We start from the raw sequence: 13,894 nt of genomic DNA on the forward strand, positions 1-13,894 counted from the left end.
ATAGAATATCTTTTTCCATTCCCTCACTTTCAGGCTGTATGTGTCTCTAGGTCTGAAGTGGGTCTTTTTTTTTTTTTTTTTAATTTATGTATTTATTTATTTATTTTTGGCTGTGTTGGGTCTTCGTTTCTGTGTGAGGGCTTTCTGTAGTTGCGGCAAGCAGGGGCCACTCTTCATCGCGGTGCACAGGCCTCTCACTATCACGGCCTCTTGTTGCGGAGTACAGGCTCCAGATTCACAGGCTCAGTAGTTGTGGCTCACGGGCCTAGAGTTGCTCCGTGGCATGTGGGATCTTCCCAGACCAGGGCTCAAACCCATGTCCCCTGCATTGGCAGGCAGATTCTCAACCACTGCGCCACCAGGGAAGCCCCCGAAGTGGGTCTCTTGTAGACAGCAAATATATGGGTCTTGTTTTGGTATCGATTCAGCCAGTCTATGCCTTTTGGTTGGAGCATTTAATCCATTTACATTTAAGGTAGTTATTGATATGTATGTTCCTATTACCATTTTCTCAATTGTTTTGGGTTGTTATTGTAGGTCTTTTCCTTCTCTTGTGTTTCCTGCCTATAGAAGTTCCTTTAGCATTTGTTGTAAAGTTGGTTTGGTGGTGCTGAATTCTCTTAGCTTTTGCTTGTCTGTTAAGGTTTTAATTTCTCTGTCAAATCTGAATGAGATCCTTTCTGGGTAGAGTAATTTTGGTTGTAGGTTCTTCCTTTTCATCACTTTAAATATATCATGCCACGCCCTTCTGGCTTGTAGAGTCTCTGCTGAGAAATCAGCTGTTAACCTTATGGGAGTTCCCTTGTATGTTATTTGTTGTTTTTCCCTTGTTGCTTTCAATAATTTTTCTTTGTCTTTAATTTTTGCCAATTTGATTACTATGTGTCTTGGCATGTTTCTCCTTGGGTTTATCCTGCCTGGGACTCTCTGCACTTCCTGGATTTGGGTGGCTATTTCCTTTCCCATTTTAGGGAAGTTTTCGACTATAATCTCTTCAAATATTTTCTTGGGTCCTTTCTCTCTCTCTTCTCCTTCTGGGACCCCTATAATGCGAGTGTTGGTGCATTTAATGTTGTCCCAGAGGTCTCTTAGGCTGTCTTCATTTCTTTTCATTCTTTTTTCTTTATTCTGTTCCATGACAGTGAATTCCACCATTTTGTCTTCCAGGTCACTTATCTGTTCTTCTGCCTCAGTTATTCTGCTACTGATTCCTTCTGGTGTATTTTTCATTTCAGTTATTGTATTGTTCATCTCTCTTTGTTTGTTCTTTAATTCTTCTACGTGTTTGTTCTTTAATTCTTCTAGGCTTTTGTTAAACATTTCTTGCATCTTCTTGATCTTTGCCTCCATTCTTTTTCCAAGGTCCTGGATCATCTTCACTATCATTATTCTGGTTTCTTTTTCTGGAAGGCTGCCTATCTCCACTTCATTTAGTTGTTTTTCTGGGGTTTTATCTTGTTCCTTCATCTGGTACAAAGTTCTCTGCCTTTTCATTTTGTCTGTCTTTCTGTGAATGTGGTTTTTGTTCCACAGGCTGCAGGACTGTGGTTCTTGCTTCTGCTGTCTGCCCTCTGGTGGATGAGGCTATCTAAGAGGCTTGTGCAAGTTTCCTGATGGGAGGGACTGGTGGTGGGTAGAGCGTGGTGTTACTCTGGTGGGCAAAGCTCAGAAAAACTTTAATCCACTTGTCTGCTGACGGATGTGGCTGAGTTCTCTCCATGTTGGTTGTTTGGCCTGAGGTGACTCAGCACTGGAGGCTACAGGCTCTTTGGTGGGGCTAATGACAGACTCTGGGGGGGCTCATGCCCAGGAGTACTTCCCAGAACTTCTTCTGCCAGTGTCCTTGTCCTCACAGTGAGCCACAGCTACCCCTGCTTCTGCAGGAGACCCTCCAACACCAGCAGGTAGGTCTGGTTCAGTCCCCTATATGGTCACTGCTCCTTCCCCTTGGGTCCTGTTGCGCTCACTACTTTGTTTGTGCCCTTCAAGAGTGGAGTCTCTGTTTCCCCTAGTCCTGTCAAAGTCCTGTAGTCAAGTCCACTAGCCTTCGAAGTCTGATTCTCTTGGAATTCCTCCTCCCACTGTTGGACCCTCAGGTTGGGAAGGGTGACGTGAGGCTCAGAACCTTCACTCCAGTGGGTGGACTTCTGTGGTATAATTGTTCTCCATTTTGTGAGTCACCCACCCAGTGGTTATGGGATTTGATTTTTTTGTGATTGCACCCCTCTTACCGTCTCATTGCAGTTTCTCCTCTGTCTTTGGATGTGGGGTATCTTTTTTCGTGAGTTCCAGTGTCTTCCTTTCAATGATTGTTCAGCAGTTAGTTGTGATTCTGGTGCTCTTGCAAGAGGGAGTGAGCACACATCCTTCTACTCTGCTATCTTGAACCAATTTCCCCCAAGTTTTGTGTTTTTTATTTTATATTTTATACCATCATGTTTATCCCTTATCTGTTTATTGTAGTTATACAACTGTACTTGATTTTACAATTTTTTTATTTTAATCTCTGTACTATCTTATTTAAGTGGTTTATCCATAGTCTTCACTATATATTTTCGTTTAGTAGGGGATTTTCCCTTTCCCATAACTTCTTACTTCTTGTTGTAACATTTTCTTTTCCACTTAGAGAAGACCCTTTAACATTTCTTTTAGGGTAGGTTTAGTAGAGTTGAACATTTTTAGCTTTTGCTTGTCTGAGAAGTTCTTCATCTCTCCTTCAATTCTGAATGATAATCTTGCTGGGTAGAGTGTCCTAGGTTGCAGGTGTTTCCCTTTCAGCACTTTGAATACACCACTCCCTTCAGGCCTGCAACATTTCTGTAGAAAAATCAGCTAATAGCCTTATGAGGGTTCCCTTGTTCTCTTTGTTTTTCTCTTGCTGCCTTTAGAATTCTCTCTTTATCTTTAAGTTTTGCCATTTTAACTATGATATGTCTTGGTGTGCGTCTGTTTGGGTTATCTTGTTTGGGACCCTCTGTGCTCCCTGTACCTGGATATATGTTTCCTTCTTCAGGTTCGGAGCATTTCAGCCATAATTTCCTCAAATGCATTTTTGATCCATTCCTGTCTTCTCCTTCTGGGGCCCCTATAATGCAAATGTTGGTATGCTTGTTGTTGTCTCGGAGGTGCTTTAAAATGTTCTCATTTTTTAAAATTTGTTTTTCTTTTTGCTGTTCCGATTTAGTGATTTCCATTATTCTATCTTCCAGATCATGTATGCGTTCTTCTGTATCACCTAGTCTGCTGTTAATGAGAAGGTCCTTTGCCAAGTTGTGCTTCACTGATAGAATATGTAAAGCCTTTAATAATTATCATGTAGATACATGTTTCTCACTATGATATCTGTAATATGTTAAGTGAGGAAAAGCAGGTTTCAAAGTAAAATTCATAGTATGATCATACCTTTGTTAGAAATTGACATTACACACATTCACACACATGTGTATAGAAATAAGTCTCAGATAATAAGCATCAAAATATTAAGCATGGTTATCTGTGGGTGGTCAAATTACAAGTGATATTTTTATTGTTCATCTGGGTTTCCTAAGCAAAATAATACAAGTTAAAGACAGTTTCTGGGGACATCCCTGGTGGTAAAGTGGTTAAGAATCTGCCTGCCAATGCAGGGGACATGGGTTCGAGCCCTGGTCTGGGAGGATCCCACATGCCGCGGAGCAACTAAGCCTGTGCGCCACAACTACTGAGCCTGCACTCTAGAGCCCATGAGCCACAACTACTGAGCCCACGTGCCACAACTACTGAAGCCCACATGCCTAGAGCCCATGGTCTGCAACAAGACAAGCCACCTCAATGAGAAGCCCACACACCGCAGCAAAGGGTAGCCCCAGCTCACCACAACTAGAGAAAGCCCACACACAGCAATGAAGACCCAGTGCAGCCAAAAATTAATTAATTAATTAAAAATAAATAAATAAATACAGTTTCTGTAGACTTTTTATAACCCTCCTGTGTTCTGGCTATATTCCTTGTCATCAGCTTATTGAGTAAAATAATCTTTAGAAAAATGAAGGGTTACTGCCATGTAACAATTAACGTCTCTTTTGAGGGGCACTTTGGGTTAAATAGGTTTCTGTGGGCTGTCATGTTCACTGTGTATAATGCTGACAGTAGGAGAAAATGAATCTGGGGTTCCAAATAACATTCTTAGGAATAAAAAATATTGCAGGATAAGAACTTCTCGTTCTTTTCTAGTCACTCTGTCCCTTTGGCAACCACTTGCTCTTTGGGCCATTGTGAGTCTCTGAATAAACAAGAGACAATCTGTGTTCATACTTTGAGTGGCAAGTTTAATTTAGACAATCCGAAAATTTGAGAAAAAGATTCCATCCACTCTCTCTGAGCTTTTTTTCCCCTCAAGTTGGCTAAAGCTCTTCCCACTGTGGTTGGGCTCAAACTTGTGTACATGGAGCTCTCTTGGTGCGGTTCAGTGCCAGCATCCTGTGGAACTCAGTCCATTGTAAGCCATGAGAGCTCCTTTTAGAATCTCATCTTCTGTTTCCTGGGTTATGTAGACAACTGCACTCATGTGAGAGCAATACACAACTTTGTTACCAGGAGTGTAAGCTGCCTGAGTTCTGTAACAGGAAGGAAGAAAATCAGAACCTGTGCCACATTTAGATTAAGCTTTGGGGAAAAAATGTGGGGAATTATATTGGCAATATGCTATTTCATGCTGAAATAGTAAAATTGAATGTCCATAAGGACAGTGTAGACAAAGCCCAATGAATAAATAAACATGTTTCCTGTCTCCCTAGTTTGGAAAACCATAGGTCCCTTTTAGCTATTGGTGTTGAAATTTTTAAAAATTATTACAGGTTGTCCTTACTTTGCACAATTGTGAAGGAACATTAAATGGCTGTGCCAGCTGACACCAAGCATGGAGATCTGAATCATATTTGGGAAAATTTATGATCGTTCTGTGCTATTAGAAACTGTCATCAAAACACTTAAAACTCTCTTATCGTTGGTTTTAAGTATATAGGGAGATGTTTTTAAATACTAAAACTAATATTTATTTACCATACTGCTATTTAAAATATCAGAGGGAACTTCCCTGGCAGTCCAGTGGTTAAGACCCTGCCTTCCAATGCAAGGGGTGCAGGTTCGATCCCTGGTCAGGGAGTTAAGATCCCACATGCCTCGCTGCCAAAAAACTGAAAACATAAAACAGAAGCAATATTGTAACAAATTCAATAAAGAGTTTAAAAATGGTCCACACCAAAAAAAAAAATTAGAAACATTAATAATGAAAGTTTCATTTATTTGTAAAAAACTTACCAAGGGTAGCTTGAGCAGTGATGCCCTTTTTGTTGTCATATAACTAACTGCTTTGGCCGATTATCACATTCCTTCGTAAATCTGGATCAGCTTCCCATATTGTATCCTTTTCCCTTTCAATGTTGTGAAATATCTCCAAGAATTTCTTTAGTGAGGCATTTTTGCCAGCGTCACTTCCTCTAAGACATCGTCCTCCTTTTCCTCACCACCGTCTTCTTCCTGTCTGTCCACACCTGTCTGTCCACAGCCTCACCTCCACTAGGTCCTCCAGCTGTAGGTCTAGAGCCTCCCCAATGGTGGCTGTGCCAGTGTCCCCACAGTCAGCTGTGACTCCATGCAAGTTCCAGTGAAATATCTCTCCCAGTGTAATCACCCCTCATTTCTTTGCTTCACTTGCATTTTTTTTCCTCACTTCTTTATTGGAGTATAATTGCTTTACAATGGTGTGTCTGTTTCTGCTGTATAACAAAGTGAATCAGCTATACATATACATATATCCCTATATCCCCTCCCTCTTGAGCCTCCTTCCCACCCTCCCTATCCCACCCCTCTAGGGGGTCACAAAGCATCAAGTTGATCTCCCTGTGCTATGCGGCTGCTTCCCACTAGCCATCCATTTTACATTTGGTACTGTATACATGTCAGTTCTACTCTCTTACTTCATCCCAGCTTCCCCTTCCCCCCTGTGTCCTCAAGTCAGCACTTTCATCTTTGTTGGCCACTTCCTTCTTTGATTATCCATTTTTGGAACAAGTCACTTGGAAGGAACCAGATGTCTTCAGGAACCACCTGGAGGCACCACCGGGAGAATAAAAGGGGTGCCATGATGTTACTACCCTGATGCATATACAGCATGAAATATCTTTTCATCTATAGGCTCATTAATCTCCTTAACAGCAGTAACGCTAATAATCTTCATAATTTGAGAACCATTTATATCCAAACGAGAAGTCTCAGTAGTGGAACCTACTACTAATTACCTAGAATGAGAGACAAGGAGGCAACACAAGCACGTGCTTTCCTACCTGTGAACGAAACGGGATCTGCAGTGACAGACTTTGAAAGAAGCCAGGTGTTTGGTCATGATCCTGACGCGCGTCTGTTATTTACCTGGTGATCTGTGGACAGCGGCTTGTAGCGAAGTGTGTACTTTATGCAACTGCTCATGGCGAGGACCACATGGTAACTGAAATTTGAACTGTGTGGTTGCGGTCTGCTGCTTTTTAAACTAAGCTGTGGTGACTAGAGTTCTTGCAAAGTGAGGACAGCCAGTAGTGGATCAGAATTACATCCTCAAACTTAGGTGAGAGGCGACACAGTTCTGTGGGGAAAACTGGAGGCGCTTCTGAACTTCCAGGGGCACAACTCTTCCAAACTATTGTATTGGAAGCTGTGGATTGAACAACAAATCACTTTGATGGCAGCACAACCCTAAAGACTCAGTTGCGTGAATAGAGCTGACACATACGTGGAGTACAGCTGATGTGAACCAAAACTGACATTCGGAGTGAGCCTGTTGACAGAATTGTAGGGATAGAAAAGAGCTGTTCATCTCGGTGTAATCAGAGGAAATGAGGAAAGTTGGAAAAATCGTGGAGTGGTTCTAAACATCATAAGTAAAGTAGAGATACTCTGATTTCAACAAGGCAAGAATTTCCCACGGGGGCCCCTGGTTATTGAAGGAAGTTAATTACATTAATATTTTCTTCTTGTCTTTCCTCTGTGGTACAGTGAGTTGTTTTTCCAGGGTCTTAATATCACACCAAAACAGAACATATTTTTAAAAAATTAAATGGCTAACATAGTGTCTGGATAACTAAAGTAAAATTTGAAAGAAGAAAACTTTCTAATAAATAAGGCAAACATTGTGCAGTGAACGAGAAGATTTTTTAAAAGTATGTGGATTGTGCTCATTAAATCAATTAGCAAAAATATTTAAAATTGTTTTAGAGTAGGAAAGAATTTGTCAAAATAGCTTTCAGGAAAATAATCAGCATGCTCAAGAGCATTAAAATAGAGTCAAGAGATCAATCTTTGTTTTGACGCATTTTGTGAATCAATTTTGGAGCTCATAAAAGGCAAGAATTCCATGCAGCCTAGAACTGTTATTTGCAGCTTCGTGAAAGATAGGTAAACACGTGAACTTAATATTAGGCCAGATGATTGTAGAAAAATCTGTACATATAGGAGCAATAAGTAAAATAATTAGGAGAACAGGTAAGAATAAATTCGATTTCATCTTCAGCTTTGATTCTTTCCCAACGGTATTACGTTAGTAAATACACAGAATGTGGCTCTGCGTCTGAGGTTTGCTGGAATAATTGATAGAGTGTCTTGTGAATTGGATTTATTTCCCAAACTGGGTTTAGCAGGCTTGGAGAAGGGCAGCTGGGAATATTGCAATCTGGCTGACAAACCAAACCCTGATGATGGATGTGAGTGGGTCCAGCTGGAGGTAGGAAAGAGCTGGTGGGGTGCCTCCCTAGTCACTATTAGATATGATCATAATTAGCACTTTTATTAGGGAATCTGAGTAAGGAGTAAATACCAAATTAATGGAAAGGCTGAAAAATGAACTAGGAGCATTAGTTTATAGCAGTGGGGAATGTCATAAAATACAGGTAGGGGAAACTGAAGAACTGCAGTGAGAAAAAAGAAAGAAAAGAAGAACAAAATAGAAAGCTAGTGAATCATTTCCATAAGGATTTTCATCTGAAACTTAATTATAAAGTGCTCTGAAATGGCATAATAATAACTAAAGTTGCCTGCACAGACAATCAACTTGGGCATTATACGTTGTGATCAGGGTTTTGTCATTGGCAATGAATTATTCTGCCCGCCTACACCCGTATCTCATCTGTAGCAAGAAAAGGACAGGATGAAATGCCTGGATTGGAGTTTCTGTCGCCAGAACATCATACATACTGTCACACACACATACAAATTGTCTTTGGCAACAAAGCCCATAAATATTTCCATTGGTTATGAAATAACCCTGGACTGCCTTTTATAATCACAGATGTAGGACAGAACGTAGCTTCATCCTAAGGCAGATGGCGGGTCTGAGGCAATGATCACCCCGTCAGGTTGAACCCTGAAGGGGGTGTCCTTTACAGGAGGAGCTACAGCTGGCAAGCTCCCGAGGAATTGCTCCTTGCATCTTGCTTCCCCCTTCTGTGTCCCTCTGCCTTTTTTTCCCCCCTCATACATCTGGATATCCAAAGAATATATATGATACTGGCCATTTTTAATCTCTAAATTACTTTTCATTACATTTTTCAATTCTCTGATTGATTAAGGGAGAACCTTCAGTGATAAATGGATTTCAGTGTCTACTTTAAGACTATAGATCTGTCTTTCAATAAGAGCGTTTTTCTGAAGCTTTTGGTTGGCCAAGCAAGAACCAGCTGGTAGGAGTTGTTATTTAATATCAAATACAAATTCTAAAAATTTTTCTAGCATTTAACATTTATACAGTTGTCCCTGTGTTCATTTGGAAAGTTGAATGGGTGGATAACATTCCTAATTGAGCAGCAAATCTAATGTAGCCAATGAAAACCAAACTGGAACCCATAAATTCACTTGTGAAGGCTTCCTAGGTTACTGCCCTCCGAGGAAAAAAGAGCAGCAAACTGAATTAAGGCTGAATATTTTTCTGGTCTCTATGGAAAAAATTTTCTTCAAATTTTATTTTTTTACCTTTCTGCTCTTAAGTCAATTAAGATCACAGTTATAAGAGCAATTCCATCAACTTTGTCCTAACAGCCAAGGCCTTCAAATCCACTCAAATCCATTCTGTTCTAATGTAAGACTTGTTCTATCTTTTAACCTCAGACTATAAGTCCCCTCGGCAGCCTGTAAGATTCTTTCGTTGTCTCATTGTTGCCTCTAAACACACCGTGCCCTTCTTTTTTCTTGAATAAACAGCATTTTATGAGCAAAATGGTATGAAAGCTCTCTCTCAAATCTTTACCTTTACACCTCTATTGGAATTAAAAAACAAAAATGAAAGCAAAAAAGTAAAACAAAACTAAATCCCAGGGTAACCAATACCAACAATCAACAACAACAACAGCAAAAACAATGACAAAACATTAGGAATTTTAAACTAAGGGCACATTCAAATCAAGGGAGAAAATTTAACACAAAAACAAAAATCCTTTATTGCTTATTTATGAATGCTTTTTTATATAATTTCAACTAGCAGTTATTCTCCTAGTTAAGCCGTATAGATAGTATACAAAGAAAAAGATTATCTCATTTATTCTTATAACCTCATGAGAATACAGTATCATTGTTCCTACTTTGCAGACAAGGAACGGGAGGCACAGAGAAGTTCAGAACTTGCCCAGAGACACACAGTCTGAAAAAAAGGTGTTGAAGGACCCACACTCAACCAGCTGTTCCCAGTCAGCTGGCTCCATTTATTTCTCATTTTTGGTAACTCCATGCTTAAGACCTTAAAAAAGAAACATATCTCACTCATTTTAAGAAAGAAGTTCAATGATGCAAAAGGCCCAGTGGCAATTCAGAGTGGGACTCTTCACTGCTGGGTGAAGCAAAGTGTTCATTCTGTTTTCAACCTTCTAGTTCCAATTTAATCTCCTACAGCACCAGATGAGTGTTTATACTGAGCTGCCCAGGCCCTGCAGAGCAGGCAAATGATAGGAAAGCTTAGTGGAGATATTTATGCTAAAATATGATTGACAGGAAGGTTTCCTGCATTCTTTCTGATGGAGGGAAGAGGCAAGCTGATTATGGGCCTTAGTGACATCTGTAAAGTCTCTTTTACCAAATAAAGTAACATAATCCTGGGAATGAGATTCTGCTACATTAACGGTCTTGCCCATTCTCAAGGGGAGGGGATGATATAGAGTGTTTGCACAGAGAGGCAGGGATCTTGGGGACCAGCTTAGAATTCTGCCTACCACAGAGTAAGAGAAGCTTCTGTGAAATTTGTGTTGCCTCACATACAATAGAGGGAAAAAAACCCTGAATATTACATCTGTGCACTGATAAAATCGAACTTTCCCCAAACCCTGGGACACTGGAAAACAGCTATGGTTAAGAAATCCACCCACTCTTTTGTGTTTGGGAAAACTGCTAAATGGAAAGACCCACTCTTCCCTGTATGACTGAGCTCAGGGCTACCCGCCTTGTTTACCTCTGATGAGGTCAGACAAGGACCCTCCAAATTCCCACTCTGCCTCGTAAATGATTAGCTAAACTGCTTTGTCTCTACTAATCAATTGCAGCAAAATACGCATGAATCTGATATGATTGAACTTTAGTTAAGCTTCTCTCCTTCCCCCAGACCCCTGAACTTTGGTCCACCCTCAGCCTGCGTCAGCCCCTCCTAAGAGTCGGCTGACCCTGAGTGGTGCATTCTCTGACCTACTGTCTTGTCACTGCCATGTCCACCCCACATTCACATCCGTCCACTGCCCTACAGCAGGCGCCCTCTGGTTTCCAGATCTGACAGTCAGAGCATCTTCCCCATGGCCGTAGTTCTTAGTCCCCCCTCTTTTTTTTGTTTTTTTAAAATTAATTAATTTATTTACTTATTTTTGGCTGTGTTGGGTCTTCGTTTCTGTGCGAGGGCTTTCTCTAGTTGCGGCAAGCGGGGGCCACTCTTCATCGTGGTGCGCGGGCCTCTCACTGTCGCAGCCTCTCTTGTTGCGGAGCACAGGCTCCAGACACGCAGGCTCAGTAGTCGTGGCTCACGGGCCTAGCTGCTCCGCGGCATGTGGGATCCTCCCAGACCAGGCCTCGAACCCATGTCCCCTGCATTGGCAGGCGGATTCTCAACCACTGCGCCACCAGGGAAGCCGCCCCCCCCCCCATCTTGCAATAATCCTTCCGAATAAAGTCTCTCCCTAACCTAAGTCCCGGTTTGTGGTTTTTTTAAACATACAGCTGTGCCTTTCAAAGCAATATTCTATTCAACTAATGTAATTTTTTAAACCATTGCTCTGAAAGCAGCACAATTAATCCTCCATCTCAGCTGCTGTGTGCTGAGACAATGGCCCAAGTGAGTCCTGCAGAAATCTCCACGGAGTCATAGCTCCTTTCCTTGGAGCAGTTAATTAAAAATCACCCCTCTCAGACTCCAGTTTAATCCAGCTAGCTTAAATTAACACAACTAACATTAAAGTAAGTAAGAATTTCCAGGAAGAAAACTTCAAGGAAAAGTCACAACAGTTTTAAATGCATGAGATTGCCGTAGATTTTGGCAGTGTGGGAAAACTATTTTTATTTAGAGGCTAAGTCAGGGTAAAAGTCATCCTAATCCCTTGACTTGGTTGTGTCCTGGGATCCATATGGAATAAAGTAAAACTCACCCGGTCCATGATCTTCAAATAAGGCCTTATAGTCCTGTCTAGGAACTATTAGTCACACTACATCTTCATTTGGAAGTTTTAGATGTCTGATGAGGACAATTTGAAGTTATAACTGATTTTTAATATTTTTTCATAAACCATAGTAATTGGCCATTATTACTTTATTTAATGATCAACTTTACTCTGAGATACAAATAGAAGATGCCACAGTTAAAACTACAAGAACCAACTTACTCTTTGATGTTAGGTAGGTCCAGGTTTTCAAAACTTGAATTGAGAAAACTCTTTGGATTACTGAGGAAATTTAGACCTTATCTTTCAAAGTCTAAACATTTGGTTCAAATTTTAAAAGCTCCATTTCTACCGAGGACAGCCCACTTACCAGATCTAGAGATTTAAAAAGCAAAACGGGACTCAGAACTTAGAATTTATGGAGTCAAGCAAGTTTTAAAATATCTACTGGGCTGAATTCTCAGTAATAAACACTAGACTTTTATATTTGAATAATGTCATTTATCATACAACATCTACCATACTACATAGTTTAGAGGTGGAAAAGAAAGAAAAACAAATCAACTTAATGTATGTGTGATTTAAGACCTGATATATTTCTCTAGCCATTAGCAAAACAGAAAATCTGCTTTATTTAACATCTCCTTTTGCATGTTAGCATAAGCCTAGTGGTAATTTGATAAAGGATATAAAAAGCCTGACTTAATGGCAATTAAGTGGGTCCATGTCAAGTCCTGTTATTATAATCTTCATCTATTTCTTCTTTCCTAGCCTATGTTTGAGAACACTGAATAACACTTAATCATATCAGCTGATATGATGGATTAATATGAAGTTCTTTGGAATTGGGGTACTTATATATTTGAACATTTCTACAATTCTCTAGATCTCATTAACTTTGTAGTATCACATGAACATCTTATAGATCAAAACATGGAAATAGTAGCATAGTAGGATATTTGGCACACTAGGACAAAAAAGGGATAGAATTTGCTCCTCAAATGTAATTAGTTCAGGCACAATTTCAGAAGAAACAATAAAAGGAATCAACCTTGTCTAGATATTTCAAATATTTTAATACCAATACTATCTCTTAGTTTTAAGCCTACGGATAAATTACCGTTACCCAGCACGGTGCTATGATAATGTCAACATCATCACCAATTAAGAGTCAGGACACAGCCAGTCCCACCACCAATTCATATGACTTGACTTTAGCGGGACCCACACCTGCGTTCAGTAACCCTTTCTTCCCCTTTAAATGATCACCGGATGAACTGCTCGTGATACCGTGAGCATGGTGCATTTCTATTGTCCTCCAATTCCAATTCCATTCTTATCCTCTTTACTCTTTGTAGATGATTGCATATCAAGACAGGTCCACTACATAAGTTATTTACAAATTTTCTTTTCCATATCAAACTTTCTGCTTTTATTCATCATATTCTTTGCTTCCACCCCAGAACAAGAAGTGAATTCTTTATTCCATTCCCTCTCACTCCCTCAGGCACCTTGTGCATTTATTAAATCCTATTTCATTGGCTCCTATCCATCTGCCTATGGATATTTTCAAGCCATTAGTTTTCCCACTTTTTCCTTCAAGGTCAATTTTTTCCTTCAAGGCCTTTTTTCTCTAAGTTTGTATATGTCCATTTCCTCACTAGTTATGCAAAACTCTGTCCTCGGCAGTCTGGCTGTTTCCCAACCATTAGTGACATCTCCATTGATTGCCTAGTATCAAAGCTTTGAGAAAGAAAAAAAGGGTAGCCCCTGAGATCCAAAAACACTCACGGCGGGGCCTTTCTTATAAGCTGGTCTGAGTCTCACAGCAAGGCCATATTGCTCTCTTGTTGGACATAAGCAATGTCAGAGAATATCAACATCAGAAAAAGTCGCTCTAAGACCATCATAAGTGGGACAAAAACAAGTCCACCGTGCAACATACAAAATAACAAACATCCTGTGACCACGACTTCTTTACCAAATACAGCTTTAGTTTATCTATATAAAGTTATCTATGTATAGAATTTTATTCTCGTTTGCCAGCCTTGTATATAAGATTTATTGAGATACTCAATCACAGTGTGTGTGTGTGTGTGTGTGTGTGTGTGTGTGTGTGTGTGTGTGAATTACCTGGATCCAGTCACAGTGACCCATTTCCCTGAAAAAGATGTCATGTCTCCTCTCCACATTGAGAAAGCCCAATAGTGAGAAAGAAGAATGAAGCCAATAAGCAGAAAAGT

At 40.2% G+C, this 13,894-nt stretch overlaps 1 protein-coding gene across 1 annotated transcript in view; it reads right to left on the bottom strand.

Moving 5' to 3' along the window:
• Nucleotides 1–11,141, bottom strand: part of LOC309666619 (uncharacterized protein) — a 32,887-nt gene extending 21,746 nt beyond the window's left edge. Inside the window, exon 1 of the mRNA XM_082474267.1 lies at nt 1,206–11,141. Coding sequence (XP_082330393.1) covers nt 1,206–1,494 — 289 coding nt within the window. The 5' untranslated portion in view covers nt 1,495–11,141. The remainder of the gene's footprint in view (nt 1–1,205) is intronic.
• Between the last annotated feature and the right edge of the window lie 2,753 nt (nt 11,142–13,894).

Source organism: Balaenoptera physalus (genome assembly GCF_965194825.1).
Source record: "Balaenoptera physalus genome assembly, chromosome: 9".
NCBI lineage: Eukaryota > Metazoa > Chordata > Mammalia > Artiodactyla > Balaenopteridae > Balaenoptera > Balaenoptera physalus.